Below are 23,870 nucleotides of genomic sequence, written 5' to 3' on the forward strand. Positions count from 1 at the left end.
CTCTCCCCGATGTCAATTCTGTCGTCGGAGAGGAAGTTCGGGCCAGCCAATCGCTGCTTAGCTGGGCGGAACTTCCTCTCCGACGTCAGAATTGACGTAGGAGAGAGGAATGCTGGTCGGCCCGATGCAGGGAAGACGAGCTTGGGGTGGCAGTGGCTTTGGGCCATATTACCCGATGGCGGTGACTTGGGGGGCTGTTCCCCGATGGCGGCGGCAATGACTTGGGGGAGGGTATGGAGAAAGAAAGAAAGGGGGCAGGCAGGGAGACAGAAGGAAAGAAGGGAAACAGAGAAAAAGAAAGGGGGCAGGGAGAGAGGAAGAAAAAGTTGGGGGAGGGAATGAGGTCTGGAGGAGAGGAAGCATACAGACTGAAAGAAGGGAAGAAAGATTTGATGCACAGTCAGAAGAAGAAAGTGCAACCAGAGACTCGTGAAATCACCAGACAACAAGGTAGAAAAAATGATTTTATTTTAAATTTAGTGATCAAAATGTGTCTGAATTTATTTCTACTGTCTATATTTTGCACTATGGCCCACCTTTTACTAAACTACAATAGCAGTTTTTAGCGCAGGGAGCCTATAAGCGTCGAGAGCAGCCCTGGGCATTCAGCGCAGCTCCCTAAGCTAAAAACTGCTATTGTGCTTTAGTAAAAAGGGAGGGGGGTATTTGTCTATTTTTGTATGGTTGTTACTGAGGTGACAGTGCATAGAGTCATCTGCCTTGACCTCTTGAAAAAATCCCAGAATAGTAATGATAATTAACATTTTCTCAGCGTACAGTGTGCTTTGTGGGTTGTTTTTGGTTTTGGTTTTTTTTTTAATTTTATTGTTGATAGATCATTTTGACTTGGTCATTTAAAAAGTAGCTCGCAAGCCCAAAAAGTGTGGGCACCCCTGAGCTAGAGCGTTGAAGCTGCATGTTTCTGCTGTATAGGTCATCTCTGACGCAACCGGAAGTTGCATCAGAGACAAACTTTACGGCAGCCATATGCAACTACAACGCTCCGGCTGCTGTAAGAAGTCAGTTTAGACATCGCCGGCCACAGGGCAGGGAGGTTTGTCGGACCGGGCCTGTTGTCTGGGGGGGGGGAGAAAGCGCCACGAAGGTAAGGGGCAGGGAGGGAGAAAGGGAGAAAAGGTGGGGTGGAGAGGAAAACAGGGTAAAACAGAGGAGGGAGAAGAACGCTGAAAGCACATGGGGAAGACAGAGTGGGAAGAAGATGCTGAATGGAATGGGGAAGACAGAGTGGGGAGAAGATGCAGGAAAATGGGGAAGAGAGAGTGGGGAGAAGATGCTGCAGGAAAATGGGGAAGAGAGAGTGGGGAGAAGACGCTGACAGGGAAGAAGACAGAGATGCCAGACTATGGGAGGAGCGGAGAGAAGAAGATGGACCAATTTGGAAGGAGGGAGAAAGGGAGAGGCACAGTAACAGAGCAAATGGAAGATGCAGAGAGAAGAGAGACAGTGGATGGAAGGAAGAGAGTAACAAGAAGATGAGGAAAGCAGAAACCAGAGAAGACAAAGGTAGAACAAATATTTTCTATTTTTTATTGCTTTAGGAGACATGTGTCACTGTTTCTGTGGTGTTGCATTGTATGCAGAGTCCAGCTTCTTGCTGATTCAATTTAACCTTTGTTTATGTATTTCTATTTTATCCCTCCTTTTACAAAACTGTGGAGCATTTTTTAACACCAGCCGTGGTGGAAGCAGCTCTGATGCTCAGAATTCTATGAGCGTCAGAGCTGTTACCACCGTGGCTAAAATCCACACTACAGTTTTGTAAAAGGGGGAGGGGTTAGTTTGTGATGACATATTCCATACTAGGCGAAGGTGTTTTCTGTGTTCTGTGTGTTCGAAAGACATGGTTTTCTGTTAGGATTGACGGTGTAGGATTGATCTGTACTAGTCTGGCTTGTTTAGTTTTACAATGCTCACTGCAGTATGTAAGATGCTGCCTTTTCCTAGGTACTCATATGTGACATGTGGCTTGTTACTAAAAATCATGTTTTTCGTACAGATGGGGGGGTGGGGGTGGTGGTGCCAAAAAATGATGGGCCCCGGGAGTCACAATTGCTAGGTACGCCACTGAGTACCGGCAATCCTCTTTGCAGACTGCTTCCTGCTGAAATCAGGTAAATGGAGGCGGGCGGGGAGGTGCAGTCCTTCGGGGGGATAGGCAGGCCTTCAAGGGGGGTGCAGGCCTTATCCCAGGACAAGCAGGTGACGGCACCGACGGAGCCCCGGTACGGACAATTTTAGAGTGATTGCACTCTAAGAACTTGGAAAGTTCTAGCAGGCCGCACCGCGCACGCATGAGTGCCTTCCCGCCCAACGGAGGCGCGCGGTCCCCAGTTAGGATAAGCCAGCTAAGAAGCCAACCCGGGGAGGTGGGTGGGACGCAAGAATATCTGCCTGCTGTCCCTGGATAACACCTGTTACGGTAAGTAACTGTGCTTTATCCCAGGACAAGCAGGCAGCATATTCTTGACTGATGGGTGACCTCCAAGCTAACAAAAAAGAGGGATGGAGGGAAAGTTGGCCATTAGGAAAACAAATTTTGCAAAACAGATTGGCTGAAGTGTCCATCCCGTCTGGAAAAAGCATCCAGACAATAATGAGATGTAAAAGTATGAACTGAGGACCAAGTAGCAGCCTTGCAGATTTCCTCAATAGGAGTTGAACGGAGGAAAGCTACAGATGCTGCCATAGCTCGAACTCTATGGGCCGTGACAGAACCTTCCAGTGTCAGTCCGGACTGAGCATAACAGAATGAAATGCACGCTGCAAGCCAATTGGACAACGTACGTTTAGAAACGGGGCGTCCCAATTTATTTGGATCAAAGGACAGAAAGAGTTGGGGAGTTGATCTGTGGGGCTTAGTACGCTCTAAATAGTAAGCTAAAGCCCGCTTACAGTCCAAAGTATGTAAAGCCTGTTCTCCAGGATGAGAATGAGGTTTCAGGAAGAATACAGGCAGGACAATCGATTGGTTGAGATGAAATTCCGAGACAACCTTAGGGAGAAACGTTGGATGTGTACGCAGAACCACCTTGTCATGATGAAAAACTGTAAAAGGTGGATCAGCAACTAGTGCATGCAACTCACTGACCCTCCTAGCAGAGGTGAGAGCAATAAGGAAGACCACTTTCCAAGTGAGAAACTTGAAAGGAGCTGTAGCCAAAGGTTCAAATGGAGGCTTCATTAAGGCGGAAAGAACCACATTGAGATCCCAGACTACAGGAGAGGGCTTAAGAGTCGGTTTTACATTGAAAAGACCCCGCATGAATCTGGAAACCAAAGGATGAGCTGAGAAGTTTTCCATGAACTGGTTCATGAAAAGCAGCAATAGCACTGAGATGGACTCTGATGGAAGTAGACTTGAGGCCAGAGTCGGACAAAGAAAGAAGATAATCCAACAAGGTCTCCACTGCAAGGGAAGTGGGATTATGATGATGAAGAAAACACCAAGAAGAAAACCGTGTCCACTTCTGATGGTAACATTGAAGAGTGGCCGGTTTCCTGGAAGCATCCAGAATAGAACGAATGGGCTGAGACAGAAGAGAATCAGTTGAGGTCAGCCCGAGAGATACCAAGTTGTCAGGTGCAGAGACTGGAGGTTGGGATGCAGAAGGGTCGCCTGATGCTGTGTAAGCAGATAAGGTAATAGTGGAAGAAGAATGGGCTCCCTGGAACTGAGTTGAAGTAGAAGGGAGAACCAATGCTGTCTGGGCCATCGTGGAGCGATGAGAATCATGGTGGCATGTTCCCTCTTGAGCTTGAACAAGGTCCGTAACATGAGCGGCAGAGGAGAGAAAGCATACAGGAACAGATTGGACCAATCCAGGAGAAACGCATCCGCTGCCAGACGGTGAGGAGAGTAGAGTCTGGAGCAGAAGAGGGGCAGCTGATGATTGTGAGGAGCTGCAAAGAGGTCTATCTGAGGAGTGCCCCATTGAATGAAAATGGACTGGAGAGTCAAAGGATCGAGAGTCCATTCGTGGGGTTGGAGAATTTTGCTGAGATTGTCCGCTAAGGAATTCTGCTCTCCCTGAATGTAGTTAGCCTTCAGGAAGATCTGTCGCCCAAGACCAAATCTTTTGGGCCTCCTGACACAAGAGGCGAGAGCCTGTCCCACCCTGTTTGTTAATGTAGTACATTGCAACTTGATTGTCTGTGCAAAGTAGCAGAACCTGAGGAAAGAGAAGATGTTGAAAAGCCTTGAGGGCATAAAACATCGCCCGGAGTTCCAGGCAATTGATGTGATGCTTCTTTTCATGAGCTGTCCAAAGGCCCTGAGTTTGAAACTCGTTCAAGTGAGCTCCCCAGGCATAAGGGGAGGCGTCGGTGGAGATGACTAGTTGATGAGGAGGTAGATGGAACAGAAGACCTCTGGAGAGATTGGAAGATATCAACCACCATTGCCGACTGACGAAGAGATGATGTCACAAATATGTGTCGTGAGCAAGGATCCGTCGCTTGGGACCACTGGGTAGCTAGGGTCCACTGATGAGTGCGCAGGTGAAGACATGCGAAGGGGTGATATGAACTGTCGAGGCCATGTGACCCAAGAGTATCATCATTTGCTTGGCAGAGATGGAGCGTTGTGGAAGCACCTGCTGGCATAGAGATTGAAGAGTCTGAAGACAGTTGGACAGCAGGAATGCTCTCATGAGGATTGTGTCCAAGACTGCTCCTATGAATTGAAGTCTCTGAGTAGGGATGAGATGAGATTTGGGTAGATTGATCTCGAACCCCAGAAGTCGTAAAAAAAGGATGGTCTGGTTGGTGGCAAGGAGCACCGCCTGAGAGGAAGTGGCCTTGATTGACCAGTCGTCCAGGTAAGGGAAGACCTGAAGATGATGAGAGCGTAGAAAAACAGCCACCACAATTAGGCATTTGGTGAACACTCTGGGAGAGGAGGCAAGACCGAAGGGTAACACCTTGTACTGGTAATGACAGTGATTGATCATGAAGCGGAGGTATTGTCTGGAGGCCAGATTGACCGGAATGTGAGTTTATGCCTCTTTGAGATCGAGGGAGCATAGCCAGTCGCCTTGATTGAGAAGAGGGTAAAGAGTGGCCAGAGAAAGCATTCTGAATTTTTCCTTGACGAAGCATTTGTTGAGATCGCGAAGATCTAAAATGGGTCTGAGATCTCCTGTTTTTTTGGGGACCAGAAAGTAACGAGAGTAGAATCTCTGCCCCTTCTGATCTAGAGGAACTTCCTCTATGGCGTTCAGAAGAAGGAGGGATTGAACTTCTTGTAGAAGAAGGAAGGACTGAGGAGTGTTCAAAGCAGACTCTCTTGGCAGACTTTGGGTAGGAAGAGTCTGAAAGTTGAGAGAGTAGCCCTGGCGGATGATGTTGAGGACCCACTGGTCCGAGGTGATGGTCTCTCAACGGCTGAGGTACAGAGAAAGACGTCCTCCTATGAGTTGAGGAAGATGGGCAGATGGTAAAACACTGGCTATGCCCTGGAGAACGAAGTCAAAAGAGTTGCGTGGACATCTGTGTTGGAGGAGGTTTCACCTGTTGCTGCTGTTGCGTCCGAGGGGGTTGCCTTTGTTGTTGACGTGGACGCCTAGGCTGCTGAGGAGCTTGTGGTAAGGGTCTAGCCACATAACGACGCTGATAGGCCGATTGCTGACGAAAAGGGCGGACAGGTGGAGTCTTCTTTTTGGTTTTAAGAAGAGTGTCCCATCGAGTCTCATGTGCAGACAACTTTTGTGTGGTGGAATCCATGGAATCACCAAAAAGTTCATCCCCTAGGCATGGAGCGATCTTGATGGTTGACGTCAAGCTCCGATACCCTGAGCCAGGCTAGACAACGCATGGCAACAGACATGGCCGTGGCTCTAGAGGTGAGTTCGAAGGTGTCATAGATAGAACGGACCATGAACTTTCGAAGCTGGAGAAGAGGAAGAACATTGGCGAAAAGCAGATCTCTTGCGGTCAGGGAGGTATTTCTCAAAGGAAGTCAGATTCTGAATGAGATGCTTCAGATAAAAGGAGAAATGAAAAGCATAATTCCCTGACCAGTTAGCCAACATAGCATTTTGGTATAACCGCTTACCAAATTTGTCCATGGCTTTCCCTTCTCTGCCAGGAGGGACTGAAGTGTACACACTAGCTCCCGCAGACTTTTTCAGAGTAGATTCCATCAATAGAGATTCGTGTGGAAGCTGCGGTTTATCAAAGCCAGGTATGGGGATGACTTTATATAAGGAGTCCAATTTACGAGGAGCTCCTGGGATAGTCAAAGGAGTCTCAAGATTTTTATAAAAGGTTTCCCTCAAAATATCATGGAGGGGTAATTTGAGAAATTCCCTTGGAGGCTGGTCAAAGTCCAGTGCATCAAGGAACGCTTTGGATTTCTTGGACTCAGCCTCCAAAGGAATAGAAAGAGACTCGCACATCTCTTTCAAGAAAGAGGTGAAAGAGGCAGTATCTGGTTTAGAGGATGGATCTTGAACAGAAGGATCCTCTTCACCAGATGAACATTCACCCTCAGAGAGAAGAGGCTCTTTGGAATCACCCCACAGATCAGGATCCCTAACTTGGAAACTGCGATCCCGAGACTCCGGTGTCGAGGGTTCAAGGTGTCGGGTTTTACGTACCGACTTACCCGACCTCAAAGAAGCGGTACCGGGAGAAGTTAAACTTTGTATCGGTGCCGTTTGAACAGCCTGATGCAGTGCTCTCGGTCCCGGTGCCAGAACCGGCATGGAGACCGAGGAAGCCGAATGGATCGGTACCGATAGAGTGGAGGCGGACAATAGAGGCTGCCCCACTGTCGGTACCGGTGGTTCAGGCCGGACTGGGACTGGAAGGTTCGGTGCCAATAGAGCAGGAAGGAGCTGCTGCAACTGGTCTTTAAGTTGCACCTGAAGGACGGCTGCAATTTGCTCGTCCAGCGAAGGCACCGGTACCGCTTTCTTTTTCTGAGGTACCTGTGGTGCCGCTCGACGCCCAGAGGATGAGGAGCCCGAAGACGAGGGACTCACCTCTATGGGGGCGGAGCGTTTGTGCGGGCGCCTCATGGTCGGCAGGACTGGACTCGCTGCCACAGAGACCGGAGGGCGCTCCAGCGGGGAAGGCTTCTTAGCTGGCTTACCTGACTGGTGCGACGCCGGCGCGGTGTTGTGCGGCGTCGAAGATGTGGGTGCTGATTGCGAAGGAGCCGATGCCGGTGTTGATGCCGCAGAGTCAGCCATCTCGGCACCGAAAAGTAATTTCTGTTGAATTTGACGCTTTTTCAACGTTCTCTTTTTCAAAGTGGCACAACGGGTGCAGGTGGAAGCCCTATGATCCGGACCCTGGCACTGTAAACACCAGTTGTGCGGGTCGGTTAGAGAAATGGGCCGTGCACACCGCTGGCACTTCTTGAACCCTGGCTGAGGGGGCATGAAAGTAAAAAACGGCTTCTGCCAAATCGAAGGCCGAGGCCTCGATGATGGCAATAGGCCCTGCCGGGGCAAACCCGAGAGAAAAAAAGAAAGGGGTTTTTTTTTTTTTTTGAAAGAAAAAAAACAATGAAACGATAATAAAAGAAGGAAGATTTACTTCCTCATAAGATTTTCGCGAGCGGGAAGGCGAAAAAAGGACTTTTCAACGGCCGTTGAAAAGAGCGCGTCTTCTTAGCTCCACGGAAACTAAGAAACTGGGGACCGCGCGCCTCCGTCGGGCGGGAAGGCACTCGCGCGTGCACGGTGCGGCCTGCTAGAACTTTCCAAGTTCTTAGAGTACAGTCACTCTAAAATTGTCCGTACCGGGGCTCCGTCGGTGCCGTCACCCATCAGTCAAGAATATGCTGCCTGCTTGTCCAGGGATAACAGGTGTTATCCAGGGACAGCAGGCAGATATTCTTGCGTCCCACCCACCTCCCCGGGTTGGCTTCTTAGCTGGCTTATCCTAACTGGGGACCGCGCACCTCTGTCGGGCGTGAAGGCACTCGCGCGTGCGCGGTGCTGCCTGCTAGAACTTTCCAAGTTCTTAGAGTACAGTCACTCTAAAATTGTCCGTACCGGGGCTCCATCGGTGCCGTCACCCATCAGTCAAGAATATCTGCCTGCTGTCCCTGGATAACACCTGTTACTGTAAGTAACTGTGCTTTCGGGGGGGGGGGGGGGAAAGACCTTCAGGGGAGGGGGCCCTGGTGTAGAAGTACACAAAGGGAAGGAGGGGGTTCAAAGAGACTTGCATATGCTAGACTTTGGGGGGAAGAAATAATGGGTCTAAAAACAGAGGAAAGGAAGAGAGATGGTGGACAATGGGATTTAGGGATGAAAGGAACAGAAAGGGAGAGATGGTGGACCCTTTAGTGGTGGGAAAGGAGTGAGAGATGCTGGATGAAAGGGTAGTTGAGAAACGGTGGGTCTGTGGATGGAGATGAAAAAAAGAAAGATGCCAGACCTCTAGGGGAGGGAAGGAGAGGACAGCGATAGAAGATGGATGGTTAGCACGAAGAAAGGAGACCCTAGCAAGCAAGTTATCAGAAGAAACTAGAGCCTAGGACTAACAAAATTTGAATACCGTATTTTCACGCATATAACGCGCGCGTTATACGCGTTTTTACCTACCGCGCATACCCCTCGCGCGTTATATGCGTGAGAAAGTTTTTAAACATAGTTCCCACCCCGCCCGATGCCCGATTCACCCCCCCAGCAGGACCGCTCGCACGCGCTCCCACCCGCACCCGCATCCACGATCGGAGCAAGAGGGAGCCCAAGCCCTCTTGCCCGGCCGACTCCCCAATGTCCGATACATCCCCCCCCCGGCAGGACCACTCGCACCCCCACCCCGAAGGACCGCTGACTTCTCGAGAATATCGGGCCAGAAGGGAACCCAAACCCTCCTGGCCACGGCGACCCCCTAACCCCACCCCGCACTACATTACGGGCAGGAGAGATCCCAGGCCCTCCTGCCCTCGACGCAAACACCCCTCCCCCCAACGACCGCCCCCCCCAAGAACCTCCGACCGCCCCCCCAGCCGACCCGCGACCCCCCTGGCGACCCCCACGACCCCCCACCCCCCTTCCCCGTACCTACCTTTGGTAGTTGGCCGGACAGACGGGAGCCAAACCCGCCTGTCCGGCAGGCAGCCAACGAAGGAATGAGGCCGGATTGGCCCATCCGTCCTAAAGCTCCGCCTACTGGTGGGGCCTAAGGCGCGTGGGCCAATCAGAATAGGCCCTGGAGCCTTAGGTCCCACCTGGGGGCGTGGCCTGAGGCACATGAGCCCAACCCGACCATGTGCCTCAGGCCGCGCCCCCAGGTGGGACCTAAGGCTCCAGGGCCTATTCTGATTGGCCCACGCGCCTTAGGCCCCACCAGTAGGCGGAGCTTTAGGACGGATGGGCCAATCCGGCCTCATTCCTTCGTTGGCTGCCTGCCAGACAGGCGGGTTTGGCTCCCGTCTGTCCGGCCCACTACCAAAGGTACGGGGAAGGGGGGGGGGGGGGTCGTGGGGGTCGGCCAGGGGGGTCGCGGGTCGGCTGGGGGGGCGGTCGGAGGTTCTTGGGGGTGGCGGTCATTGGGGGGGGAGGGGGGTTTGCGTTGAGGGCAGGAGGGCCTGGGATCCCTCCTGCCCGTAATGTAGTGCGGGGTGGGGTTAGGGGGTCGCCGTGGCCAGGAGGGTTTGGGCTCCCTTCTGGCCCAACTACACAAAGGTACGGGGAAGGCGGGTGGGGGTGTCGTGGGGGTCGGCCAGGGGGGTCGCGGGTCGGCTGGGGGGGGGGGCGGTCGTTGGGGGGGGGGGGTTTGCGTCGAGGGCAGGAGGGCCTGGGATCCCTCCTGCCCGTAATGTAGTGCGGGGTGGGGTTAGGGGGTCGCCGTGGCCAGGAGGGTTTGGGCTCCCTCCTGGCCCGATATTGTTGGGGAGTCGGCGGTCCTTCGGGGTGGGGGTGCGAGTGGTCCTGCCGGGGGGGGGATGTATCGGACGTCGGGGGGGGGCATCAGGCTTTCAGGATGGGGACAGACCTTCAAGGGGGGACAGGACTTCAAGGGGGGACAGTGCACGGAAAGTCAGGGGGGGTGAACGGAGAGTCGGGACAGCGCACGGAAAGTCAGGGCAGTGCACGGAAGTCAGGGGGGGTGAACGGAGAGTCGGGACAGCGCACGGAAAGTCAGGGCAGTGCACGGAAGTCAGGGGGGGTGAACGGAGAGTCGGGACAGCGCACGGAAAGTCAGGGCGGGCGAAAGGAGCGTCGGGCATCATGCGCGGTATACCCGTGAGCGCGGTATACAAAAGTTTTTGTACATATCATCGTGATTTCTGCTATACCCGTGTGCGCGTTTTACACGGGTGCGCGTTATTTGCGTGAAAATACGGTAATGACCAACAGCTAAAGGTAGAAAAAAATCATTTTATTTTCTGTTTTGTGATTACAATACATCAGATTTGAAATGTGTATCCTGCTAGAGCTGGTGTTAGACTGCAAACATGAGCTAGGATTTAACAGAGAGAGGAAAAGTCTTTTTTGTTTGTTTATTTTGTTTACACCATGGCGCCATGTGTGGTTAGGAGAAATCAAAGGGGGTGACGAGGCTATAAAATAAACCCAATATAATACAACTGGGTAATTGAATAAATTGAATATTATTCCAAAGGAAATGTAGCACAAACAGCAAAAAAGGAACAATAATAGTTATTAATACAGTTTCAAAAATGGCGTTTAGAATCCAAAAGTAGAGTAAAATAACTCAGCATAGGGAAAAACCCTTTTATAAATTTTCATAGAATCAATCATTGCACCATCTTGTTAGAATAAATGATTTTTAAATAACTTCATAGATTCATAAGTAATTCTTAAATTTCTATAATGTGAAAATAAAGTCCAAAGTTTTGTGAAAAGCTCATATAAGTAAACAGATTTAGTTTCAATGTCTCTGCAGCGGTGACCCAGCGGGGTTCTGACGCATTTCGCCGTCCTGGCTTCCTCAGAGAACCCGCTAATGCTGTGTGTGACCTTAAAAAAATAAATCCTCCTTTAATAAGAAACAACAAGAAAGATACATAGTAACATTTTACAAAGAGAACTTTTAACAAAGAAAACTTTTAACCAAACACTCACAGACTTGTCAGTTGGGTACCTAATTCAAAAGGGAAAAGAAACTTCCTCGTGTTCTATGACATGAATGCTCTGCTGAGCACCCTGTACTTATGAAGTGTGAGGCTGTCTATCATCTGTGAAGAAACGCCCACCATTCTACTTCACGGTTTAACCCAGCAGGGGTGACTGTCTTCCAATGGTAAATCCATCTCTGCTCTCTTTTCCACAACCAAGCTTGGACATTTCCTCCTCTCTTTAGCTGAGCCACTTTTAGTACTATGAACTGAAGATCAGAAAGCTGATGTGAAGCAGTGTGCCAATGCTGCACTAATGGAGCCTTTAAATCGTTCCTCCTAATTTTGCTCAAGTGTTCCGTAATCCGAACTTTGATACTTCTAGTGGTGTGGCCAATGTAAAGTAAATTACATGGGCATATAATCATATACACCAGTTTCTGTGTATTGCAGTTTGTATGTTGTTGGAGGATATGCTTTTTAGGCAAAATAGGGTGATTGATGCATGTTGTAACTAACGCATGGGAGCAAATAGTGCAGTCTCCACACATAAAATGGCCTTTAAGATGTTGGGGAGTGCTAGTGTGGTGACTAATATATTGGGAAGTGGTGAGATGGTCACGTAGATTTCTGCCTCTAGAAAAAGCAAACATAGGGGGTTGGGCGAGACTTTTATGAACCTGGAGGATATGCCAATGAGATTTGATGATTTTTTTAATCCTAAACGCTTTGTATGAGTGAGGAAGTGTGCACACCATGCGGGCTTCTGCAGGAGATTGAGCTTGCTGAAGGAGGTAAGTTCTGTGTGCATATAGAGCTCTTTTATAGGCTTTCTTGATGGTACCATAAGGGTACCCCCTATTAGAAAAACGTTGCCACATGTCCATAGAGCGCGTCTTATACTCATCTTTATTGCTACACAAGCATCTAAGTCTTAAAAACTGTCCTACAGGTAAGTTGTCTCTTAAATGGCGTGGGTGGTAACTGGCATAGTGTAACAAATTATTTCGATCAGTAGCTTTTCGGAAAATAGTAGTTTCAAAATGATCATGACATAAACTGATTTGAATATCAAGAAATGCAATCTGTGTGTACAAGTAAGAGGCTGTAAATTGTAAATGTACATTGCAAGCATTAAGCCATTGCAAAAAAGAATGAAAAGTCTCAAGAGTATTTGTCCATACTAAAAAAATGTCGTCAATGTAACGCTTCCAAACATAAATATCAGTATAGTAACTGGAGGTGTAAATATGTGTTTCTTCAAAGTCAGTTACATACAAACAAGCTAGAGAGGGGGCCATAGTTGCACCCATTGCAGTGCCCTTGATCTGTAAGAAAAATTCCGTGTCAAACATAAAATAATTTTTCTGTAAGGCTATACTTGCAATAGTGACCAAAAACTCAACTCTAGCTGCTGACAAATTAGAGGTACTAAGATGTCTTCGGACGACCTCAATAGCACTAATCTGGGGAATATTGGTGTACAGAGATGTGTTGTCTAAGGTTACTAAAAGAGCCCCCTGTGGAACCGACTGGGATTCATGAAGCCAATTAAGCATGTAGGTAGTATCCCTAATATATGATTTAGCTAATAAAACCTGCTCTTTAAGATGAAAGTCAACAAAATCAGACAGGGATTCCAGCACGGAACCAATCCCTGATACTATAGGGCGCCCAGGAGGGGCAGTAAGGCTTTTGTGAATTTTAGGGACGAAGTAAATGACTGGAATAACTGGATAATTTTGATGGAGGAAACGATACTCTCCATCACTGATAATTCCACTTTCCAAAGCCTGCAATAAAACATGTTGGATAAGGTCCGATAACTCAGTTGTAGGGTCCATAGATAAAGGTTTGTAATAGTGGGAGTCACTTAATTGTCTACGAGCTTCCCTAACATAAGCCGTGGTGTCCTGCAGTACAATGCCTCCACCTTTATCCGCAGCTCGGATGGTAATACTAGTATCATGAGCAAGAGCTTGAACAGATTGCATAAGCTCTCTAAAGACATTGCGGGTTATGTGGGAAGATTGTTCTTCCAAACATGCTAGCTCTTTTTCCACTAAATTGTGAAAAACCTGTAAATGTGAGTCCAAATTGCCAGGAGGGTTCCATGTGGATGGTCTATAGAGACCAATACTATTCTGAATAGTGGATTTGTCTTGAAAGAAAAGGGACAGATTGCATTTCCTGATGAGTTTATATAAACTAATTCTGGTGTCTAATGGGTTGTAGTTGGTAAAAGGAACAAAAGATAACCCCAGAGAAAGGACAGTAAGTTCATTGGGAGATAGACTTCTGCTAGATAGGTTGAACACATTGCTATTGGTTAGGGTTTCGGGGGACGTTTCCCTCTGGTGGTTAGAGTGCCTCCGCCTTTGTGGGAGGCTGGCCCGTGAAAATTTACATTAGAAGATCTTGTTTGTATAGGGTCCGAACTAACAGAGCTATTAGAATCTGAACTTGGGTCCTCACCTCCGGATCCACTGGATGATTGCGCATACGAAATTTTCTTGGGGTGTCTAAGGCGTTTATTTCGGTCCATCCAAGGGTACACGAATCCCCGGATATAATCTCCTTCATCGCGTTTAAATTTGCCTATTTTAGTCTTTCTGATGTCAGTTCTAAATTCCTCCATTTGTTTTTTCAGGGAATCTATCTTGGTGGTAAAATCATCTGGTGGTTCTACACTTTGAATAGCTACAACTTTGTTTTGATATTCAGTGTGATAAGTATTTAATTTAAGAATTACTTATGAATCTATGAAGTTATTTAAAAATCATTTATTCTAACAAGATGGTGCAATGATTGATTCTATGAAAATTTATAAAAGGGTTTTTCCCTATGCTGAGTTATTTTACTCTACTTTTGGATTCTAAACGCCATTTTTGAAACTGTATTAATAACTATTATTGTTCCTTTTTTGCTGTTTGTGTATAAAATAAACCCACCAGGATGTTTGAAAAAAACACCCAATTGGCAGGAAAATTGTATCGAAAAATCAATTTTTAATAAGCTGAATCGAATCAAAAAAAAAATTTTTTCCCCCCTGAATTGGGCAGCACTACTCCACAGCGCTTTCAGCATGGCTCTTGAGCACTCACCCTTTATGGAGCGAGGTTCTTCTGATGTGGTCATTTCGACATTTTTGAAGTTTAAGAAAATCTCTACTTTGGCTTCTTATGCCATAGCCTGGAAGACTTTCCAACAGTGATGTGCCAAGAACCCGGTAGAGCCTGAGCGGGCTCCCTTTCCAGTAGTTCTGTCTTTTCTTACAGCAGGCTTGGATATGGGTTTAGCTGTGGCCTCCCTTAAGGTTTAGGTAGCAGGCTTTTTTCGTGTTTCCTAGCACATAGGGGTTCCAATTTGCTTACTGCTCATCCCAGTGTTCCCAGGTTTCTGAGAGGGGTGCTTTTCTGCGACCTCCCTTACATCTGTTTTTCTCTACATTGGATCTTGGCATCGTTCTGCAGGGCCTTTTGGAAGCCTCATTTGAGCCACTGAAGGATGCTTCTCTTCTGGATCTGAAGATCAAGTCTGTCTTTCTGGTCACTGTTGTCTCTGCACGGTGCGTTTCAGAGCTTCATAGTGTTTTGGGCAGTGATCTCTTTCTACAGATCACAGAAGCAGGGATGATTCTCTGTACAGTATCTTCTTCTCTATCAAAGTTGATTTCCATGTCACCCAGGAGGTTCATTTATTTGCGTTTCACTTCATGGGATTGGTGTGAAAGAATCAGATCTTCCGCAAATTGGACGTCAGGAGAGTCTTATGTTTTATTATTAAAATTTTGTTATACCGCCTGTTCGTACGACAGGTCCAAATGATTACAATATAAATACAATAAGAGCATGGAACTCCAAATATAACAGGACAGCGCTAAGAAGCACACTACACACTCTCCCTCATTCACACCTACAATGTACTACATGTAAATAGAAAGATCCTTGTATCAATTCTGTATCACAGAGATCCAATTAAAGAGACCCATTTCAGCTAATATATATGCATTAATCTGGAGACCTTGAAAATTCTCCAAAAGCTTCATGGAAATAAAGTTTTCAACATTGTTTTAAAATGCTTTAACATTCGCCTTCAATCTCAATTCTCACGAAAGATGATTCCACAGTTGAGGGGCTATAAAACAAAAAGCTTTAGTTCTAGTTGATTCCCATCTAGCCCTATTTGGTAAAGGGAGAACTGATCTATTGTCCTGTATGGATCTCAAAGTTCTTGCAGGCATATATAGGATTGTCAAATTGTACAAATAGTCAGGTTGATGAGAAAAGAAAGCCTTATGTGTAAGAGTCAAAACCTTGAATTGGATCCTGTAAAAAAAACTGGCAGCCAATGATATAATACAAATAAATTTTATCAAATTTTATCAAATTTCTTCTTATATCCCAATACTTTAATGGCTGTATTTTGGACCATTTGTAATCTTTTCAAATTATTTTTTGAAAGACCTGAATAAAACTATGTTACAGTAATCCAGTTTTGATATTACCAAGGCATGTAGTAAGGTATGTAAATTCTTCTCCTGAAAAAACCCTCTGACCCGAATTATTATTAAAAAATAAAAACTAGTTTTTTATTAAGGCTGAGACTTAGGGCTCCTTTTACTAAGATGCACTAGGGCTTTAACGCATGGAATAGCGTGCGCTAGACCTTAACGCCAGCATGTTGAGCCCTGCAACAATGACAAAACAACTACAAACAATTCAAAACACAGTCCTGAGACTCGTCTACTCATTGAAGAAACATGACCACATTACAGAGGCATGAAAGGGGACAGGTTTAGAACAAATGCTAGGAAGTTTTTTTTTACCCAGAGGGTGGTGGACACATGGAACGCGCTTCTGGAGGATGTGATAGGCCAGAACTCGGTACAGGGGTTCAAGGAAGGTTTGGATAGGTTCCTGGAGGATAAGGGGATAGAGGGGTACAGATAGAACTTGAGATAGGTTATAGAAGTGGGCCACCGCGGGAGCGGACCGCTGGGCGAGATGGACCTCTGGTCTGACCCAGTGGAGGCAACTTCTTATGTTCTTATACCTCAACTCACACTGGCTTCCAATTTCAGAAAGAAACTATTTAATGTCTACTGTATACTATTCAAAACTATAAATGGAGACAGCCCAACCTACCCGAACAACCGCCTCATCCAAACTACCTCAACCAGGCATAGAAAAACTCACACCCCACTCACACACCCTCCAATCAAAGAAGTTAAATGGAAAAAAACTATATGACGGCCTCCTAGCCACTCAAGCATCAAATCTCCAATCTACTGATAACAACCCCAGACTACAAGACGTTCAGAAAAGAAATAAAGATTATACTCAAGAAATCCCTGAAAAAGTCTTAACACTACAAGTACCTTCCTTCCTCCCATCTTCTTCCTGACCCTCCAAATCAACCTGATCTACTCTTTACTCGCTCTTGAAATGACCAGAGATCTCCTTTTGTAACCCATCTTCTATAACTCTTTTGTAATCCGCCTTGAACCGCAAAGTAATGGTGGAATAGAAATCTCTAATGTAATGTAATAAGCTCTTTAGTGTTTTCTGTGGAGCCTATAAAGGAAGAGCACATCAGAATTGACAGTTACTTGGTGGGTTAAAGAGGCTATTGCTTATATTCTCCAAGGTCATCCAGTTCCAGATGTTTTGAAAGTTCTTTCTACAAGGAGTCAGTCTGGTTCAGGGACTCTATTTCCTCCTCATGAAATTTGTAAAGCGGCAAGTTAGAAATCTATTCACTGCTTGTCTATTACCTACAGATTGGCTGTTCAAGTTCAAAGGTCCTTGGGGCCTAAGTGTTGGCAGCAGAGATTTCAGTGTCCTATCAGTAAATTCCATTTTGATATATCCCAAGCATCTGGACTGGTGGGACAATAAGGAATGGTAAATTTAGTTCTTGCCTGCTAATTTTCTTTCCTTGAGTCTCCAGATCATCCAGTCTTGCCCCTCCACCACTGTGGTTCTTAGCATCAGTTTTCTGTTATTGACTTGGCTAGTTTGTTAATTCCTGTTGGATCTTTTTATCTGGAGGGTTTTGTCCTTCAGTGGTTCTCTATACGATTCATTGGTTCCTAGGGGAGGCCTTTTTTTCTCCTTTTTAATTGCCTTTGCTCTTCTGCTTTTGTCGGTCTGGCAGGACAGCATAAACTCGAGCATCTGGATTGATCTAGGGCAGGGGTAGGCTTTTGTCGGTCTGGCAGGACAGCACAAACTCGAGCATCTGGATTGATCTAGGGCGGGGGTAGGCAATTCCGGTACTCGAGAGCTGGAGCCAGGTCAAGTTTTCAGGATACCCACAGTGAATATGTACGAGATGGATTTGCATGCACTGCCTCCTTGAGATGCAAATCAATCTCATGCATATTTATTGTGGATATCCTGAAAACGTGACCTGGCTCCGGTTCTCAAGGACCAGAATTACCTACCCCTGATCTAGGGGAACTCCATGAAAAACAAAACTGGCAGGTAAGAACTAATTTACTTTGTTTTTGTAAATATGTGAATTGGACCAGTTTCATTGGGCTGCAGCTGTGTAAAATACAGAACTGGCTCTACATAGAAAACTCAGCTTTTTCTGTGTTTACTGACTTGCACAAATACTTGCGCAAATGAGACCTCTGGTATATGGCTTTGCATCCGCTAGAGATGTGAATAAAAAAACACAGCTCATTGGAGGGCTGTCATTTAGACAGGATATTTAGGTCTTGCTTTGCTAGTATTGTGTCTAGGTGTTGGGAACATTTATTATACACCACTATCATCTCTTTCAGCAACGGCAATTAATCAAGCATCTTAAAACAGCCAAACAGTAATTTTACAGATTTAGGAAAGACAATAGAATGTTGTATAACATTTTAAAACAATATATTTCAAAAGTATTTATTATAAGCATACCTAATTTAAGATATTTTTTTAATTTCTCACCTTCTTTAAATATGAAGTTTCTTATGTTTTAGCTGGAGTGGGAGAGAGCATGGAACAAAACAAATGTGGTGCTTGTGCCAAATCACAGTATTTGGTCTCATCCTCTTGTTCTGCCATTCCAGGGAAAATGTCGAACACCTCCCAAAAACACCGAGACTTTGTGTGTGAGCCTATGGGCGATAAGCCGGTTACCACGCTAGCAGGTATTGGAGAAGTGCTTGGAGCAAAATTAGAAGAACTAGGCTTTGACAAGGTAATTAATCTATTGGGCATGATCTGCCATTCGTTTTCTTGATTTCAAACAAAACTAAGCATGCTTCTGCCTCGCTGCTTTGAAATTTATACGAACAAATTCTAATAGCAAAACCTCCCTGCCACCACAATAAAATGTATATAAAGGTTGTGCTGTCTCGAGTGGGGTAGGGTTGGGTAGGAAAGAGAGCATAAGTTCTGAGGCTTTGCTGCTGCCTTTTTTATGTTGCATCTATTTCCTGATCTGAGATTTTAAACTGAAAAAGCATACAGTGACAGATGAGGACCACTCCACTCTGTGTGATGTCTGATTAACTAGATTCTATGCCTTTCCTCTTACAAATAAGGGTCTTTTAGCTTTTAATTCTATTTACATTTTTTCTCTCTCTAAGCACCCCTCACCATTTTTATGAGGCAACATTTTTGTAATCTTCCTGAATTTATCCTCTTGGCAGTAATATTTTTGCTCTGTGCAGATCTATGAGCGCTGTACAATGCAAGAAGATCATCTTCTAGAGGCTGACCCAAATTTCACATTGGCATTTTTGTTTGGAACCAAACCTTTATGCTAGGTACTCCTCCCTAAACTGGCCCAGAGTCCATCCCCTAGTGCAGGGGTGTCCAACCTGCAGCCCTGTGAAGTATTATGTGCGACCCCGGTCAAGGGCAATGCAGTGTTTTCCTCTGCTGCCCCCTCTGTTTACCGTCTTGCCGGCTCCCTCCTCTGTCTTGCTGCAGCATTTGCACATATGTGCAGCTCCAGAAACATTTTTTTCAGCCAATGCAGCCCAAGGAAGCCAAAAGGTTGGACACCCCTGCCCTAGTGGTCTAGTGCAGCGGTCTCAAACATGCGGCCCCCCCAGGGACTATTTTGCGGCCCGCGATCTGTCCTTGCCTAAAGCAGGGGTCCCAAATCTGCTTCCCTTCCCACTGCTCTCCCCCAAGCCACCACAATCGGGGAACAGGCCAGCGCCAAGGTCTTAACTCTCCCTGCTTATCTTCCCCAGCTCGGAGCCAACCAATTCTCGCCACCCAACATCAATTCTAACATCGGGGAGGAAGTTCCGGGCCAGCCAATCGCTGCCTGGCTGGCCCGGAAGTTCCTCCCCGATGTTAGAATTGATGTCGGGTGGCGTGAATTGGTCGGCCCCGTGCTGGGGAAGATAAGCAGGGAGCGTTAAGACCTCGGCTGCAGTCTGTTCCCTGATTGCGGCGGTGGTGGCCTGTTCCCGAATGGTGGTGGCTTGGGGGAGGGCAGGGAGAAGTAAAGAAAGAAAGGGGGGACTGGGAGACAGAAAGAAAGAAGGGAAACGGGACACAGACAGAAACGGGCATGGAGAGAGAAAGACAGAAAGAAAAGTATTGCAAGGACTACAGGGACCAGACGGGTTACACCTGACCAGAAGAGGGAAGAACGTCCTTGGACACCGTCTAGCCCGCCTACTACACAGGGCTTTAAACTAGGTAAGTTGGGGGAGGGTACGGCACAAACAACCTACCTGGCGAGCTAAGCTGCCAATACTTTTTTGAGACTAAGGTAAGTAAACACCAATCTGGGTCAGGGGAGAGTATACACACTTTCGAGTCTGGGGTTGGCTCACATAATTCTGGGTCACATTGTAATTCTGGGTCTAAGGGGAGTACACATTGTAATTATGGGTCTAGGGGGAGTACACATTGTAATTATGGGTCTAGGGGGAGTACACATTGTAATTCTGGGTCCAGCGAGAGAACACACATTGCAAATTGTACTAAAGGAGTTCAAGTAGCCCAAGCGGGAATACCCCCACAGGGTACACACATTTCCGATAGGAACACACTGTAGTTCTGGGTCTGGGGAGTCAGGGATAGGTGCACGTTGTAACTCTGGGTCTAGGGAAAGTACAAAACATGCAAATAATGCTAAAGGTGTCCAAGTAGCTCAAGCGGGAACATCCCCACTGAGACGTAACAAACATACAACATGGAGGGCTATATACGTAAACACCCACAGTCTGGGAAACAAGATCCTGGAATTAGAAACGGAAATGAGGAATGCCGACCTGGATGTGGTGGTGATATCTGAGACCTGGCTCACGTATTCCCACTGGTGGGACATGGTCATACCGGGTTACAACTTGCTTCGCCGGGACAGGGAGGGCAAAATGGGAGGAGGTGTAGCATTATATACTAAAGATGACATTAAGGTCACCAGAATCACAGATGTCCACTACACTGGGGAATCCCTTTGGGTAAATTTGGCCAGAGGGAAGGACAAATGCCTGTATCTTGGCATAATATACAGACCCCCAAGACAACAGGATGACCTAGATATGGAATTAATCGGAGATATAGAGAATATCACCTTGCGTGGGGACACAGTATTGTTAGGTGACTTCAACATGCCTGATGTGGATTGGGACACGCTTTCCTCTGCTTCTGGCAGCAGCAGGAAGCTATTAAACTCTATGAAGGGAGCAAGACTCGGGCAACTGGTGTTGGAACCAACAAGGGATCAGGCAATACTGGACCTGATACTTACCAATGGAGAAAGTGTCACAGAGGTCTCGGTGGGCGACACATTGGCCTCCAGTGACCACAACATGGTATGGTTCAATCTCAGGAAAGGTTTCACTAAATCTACCACACTGACCAAGGTCCTCAAATTCAAGGACACAAACTTCAAAGAAATGGGAGACTTTGTTCACCAGGCGCTACAAAGCCAAGCAGAAACCGATAACGTGGAAGAAGTGTGGTCGACTTTGAAAGCCACCATACAAGAAGCAACAAACCGCTATGTTAAATCAGTAAGTAAATGGTGAAGGAACAATAAGCCACAGTGGTTCTCTGCGGAGATTTCGGACCTCATCAAGGAGAAGAAAAAAGCATTCATCTCTTACAAACAATCAGGGAAACAGGACTCTAGGGAAGTCTTATCTTGCCAAATCAAAAGCTGTCAAAACAGCAGTTAGGGAGGCCAAATTCCGCAGGGAAGAGTCTTCTAGCGAAGAACATCCAGAAAGGAGATAAATCCTTCTTCAGGTATATCAGTGACAGAAATAAGAACCCAGGCAGGATAGTATGTCTTAGGAAACCAGATGGAGACTATGTAGAAGCGGACTCGGAAAAAGCCCAAGGCGCCAGGACTTGGCCCTCAGCTACAGACAAGGGTTGACGCAGATGACCCGTTTAGTAATTTGGAGTTTACACCCAGCAGTGTCTACTGCGAGTTGTCAAAGCTTAAGGTTAACAAGGCAATGGGGCCTGACAACCTACACCCCAGGGTGCTCAGGGAGTTGTGTGATGTCTTGGCGGAACCGCTATCCGCACTCTTCAATCTCTCCCTTAGTACGGGTAACGTCCCGTTGGACTGAAAGACGGCTAACGTCATTCCACTCCACAAGAAAGGCTCCAAGATGGAGACAGCAAATTACAGACTGGTGAGTCTCGCAACAATAGTGTGCAAACTAATGGAAACTCTAATCAAACACCAATTGGATACGATCCTGAACGAGGAGAATCTACGGGATCCCCGTCAACATGGATTTCCAACCTGATCAGCTTCTTGGACTGGGTGATGTTGGGGAGTCCCTGGACATCGTATACCTGGACTTCAGTAAAGCATTCGATAGCGTATCACACCGCAGGTTGCTGAGCAAGATGAGTTCTATAGGATTGGGCGACACATTGACGAAATGGGTTGGGAACTGGCTTGGAGGTAGGCTTCAGAGGGTAGTGGTGAACGGCACCCCCTCCAAAATGACGGAGGTAATCAGTGGAGTGCCGCAGGGCTCGGTCCTGGGCCCGATCCTATTCAACATCTTTATAAGAGACTTGGCAGAAGGGCTGCGAGGTAAAATAACATTATTCGCCAATGACGCCAAACTAAGCAATGTAGTGGACAAAAGCACAATAGACATAAATTCAATGTCCGACAACATGATGCACGACCTACTCCTACTGGAGCGCTGGTCTAGGTCCTGGCAACTCGGCTTCAATGCCAAAAAATGCAAAGTCATGCACCTGGGCAGCCAAAATCCATGCAAGACTTACACCCTTAATGGCGAGATCCTAACAAGAACTGAAGCAGAACGAGACTTAGGGGTGATCGTCAGTGAGAACATGAAGACTGCCAATCAAGTGGAGCAAGCTTCATCCAAGGCAAGGCAAATCATAGGTTGCATATGCAGGAGTTTCGTCAGCCGTAAGCCTGAAGTCGTTATGCCATTGTATAGATCCATGGTGAGGCCCCACCTGGAATACTGTGTGCAATTCTGGAGGCCGCATTACCGTAAGGATGTGCTGAGACTGGAGTCGGTCCAGAGAATGGCCACCTGGATGGTCTCGGGACTCAAGGATCTCCTGTTTGAGGAACGGCTGGATAAGTTGCAGCTGTACTCACTCGAGGAACGCAGAGAGAGGGGTGACATGATCGAGACATTCAAGTATCTCATGGGCCGCATCGAGGTGGAAGAAGATATCATCTTTTTCAAGGGTCCCGCGGCAACAAGGGGGCATCCGTGGAAAATCAGGGGCGGGAAACTGCACGGGGACACCAGGAAATTCTTTCTCACTGAAAGGGTGGTTGATCGCTAGAATAGTCTTCCACTTCAGGTTATTAAGGCCAGCAGCGTGCCTGATTTTAAGGCCAAATGGGATAGACACGTGGGATCTATTCACAGAGATAGGTAGGGGAGGGTCATTGGGGTGGGCAGACTAGATGGGCCGTGGCCCTTATCTGCCGTCTATTTCTATGTTTCTTTGTTTAGGGCATGGAGAAAGAAAGAAAGGGGGCACGGAGAGAGAGAGAAAGACAGACATAGAAATAATGGGGGTATGGATAGAGAGAGAAAGAAAGAAGGGGGCAGGGTGAAAGAAATAAAAAGTTGGGGGAGGGAAGGAGATAGATGCCAGACCAGGGGTAAGGAAGGAAGGAGGGAGGGAGGGAGAGAAAGGAAAGAAAGAGATGTCAGACCATGGAAATAGGGACAGAAGAAGAGAGATTGAAGGGAAGGTAAGACATGGAAACGTAGATTTTGAAAAGAATGCAGAAAAATTGAATATTAATGCCAAGATGGATGCAAGGCAGAAAGTGAAGACGGAGAGAAAACCAGTCAAAGGACAAGAAGACCCTGGAAACATAGTTAAATGCACAGAAAAATAAAGTCACCAGACAACAAAGGTAGGGAAAATGATTTTATTTTCAATATAGTGATTGAAATGTGTCAGTTTTGAGAAAGGAAAGATATTAAACTTTAAATGTGAAGGCTGCAGAAAAAATAGGATACTTGGAGGGCCGCAGAAAAAATAGTTAATGACAATTTTGCATAAGGTAAAACTCTTTATAGTTTATAAATCTTTCCTTTAACTGTTAAAGGAAAGATTTATAAACTATAAAGAGTTTTACCTCATGCAAAGTTGTCATTTCTTTAATAAGACATTAACTATTTTTTCTGCGGCCTTCCAAGTACCTACAAATCCAAAATGTGGCCCCACTAAGGGTTTGAGTTTGAGACCACTGGTCTAGTGGGTAGTCAGGGCAGGTGTGATACCCAGTCAATCTTGCTCTTGTCCTCTGCTGCCAAAATGGCTGTGGTGATCTCTACTGGTAGTCACGCAAGACTGGG

General features: G+C 46.8%; 1 protein-coding gene across 15 annotated transcripts in view; it reads left to right on the forward strand.

Moving 5' to 3' along the window:
• LOC117356591 (barrier-to-autointegration factor-like protein) overlaps positions 1–23,870 on the forward strand; it is a 65,493-nt gene that overhangs the window by 18,386 nt on the left and 23,237 nt on the right. For all 15 annotated transcript variants that reach the window (XM_033936020.1, XM_033936019.1, XM_033936010.1 and 12 more), the window contains one exon: positions 18,135–18,265. In XM_033936020.1, the coding sequence (XP_033791911.1) occupies positions 18,140–18,265 (126 nt within the window). In that variant the 5' untranslated portion in view covers positions 18,135–18,139. The remainder of the gene's footprint in view (positions 1–18,134; positions 18,266–23,870) is intronic.

The sequence above is a fragment of the Geotrypetes seraphini genome, chromosome 3 (genome assembly GCF_902459505.1).
Source record: "Geotrypetes seraphini chromosome 3, aGeoSer1.1, whole genome shotgun sequence".
Taxonomy (NCBI): domain Eukaryota; kingdom Metazoa; phylum Chordata; class Amphibia; order Gymnophiona; family Dermophiidae; genus Geotrypetes; species Geotrypetes seraphini.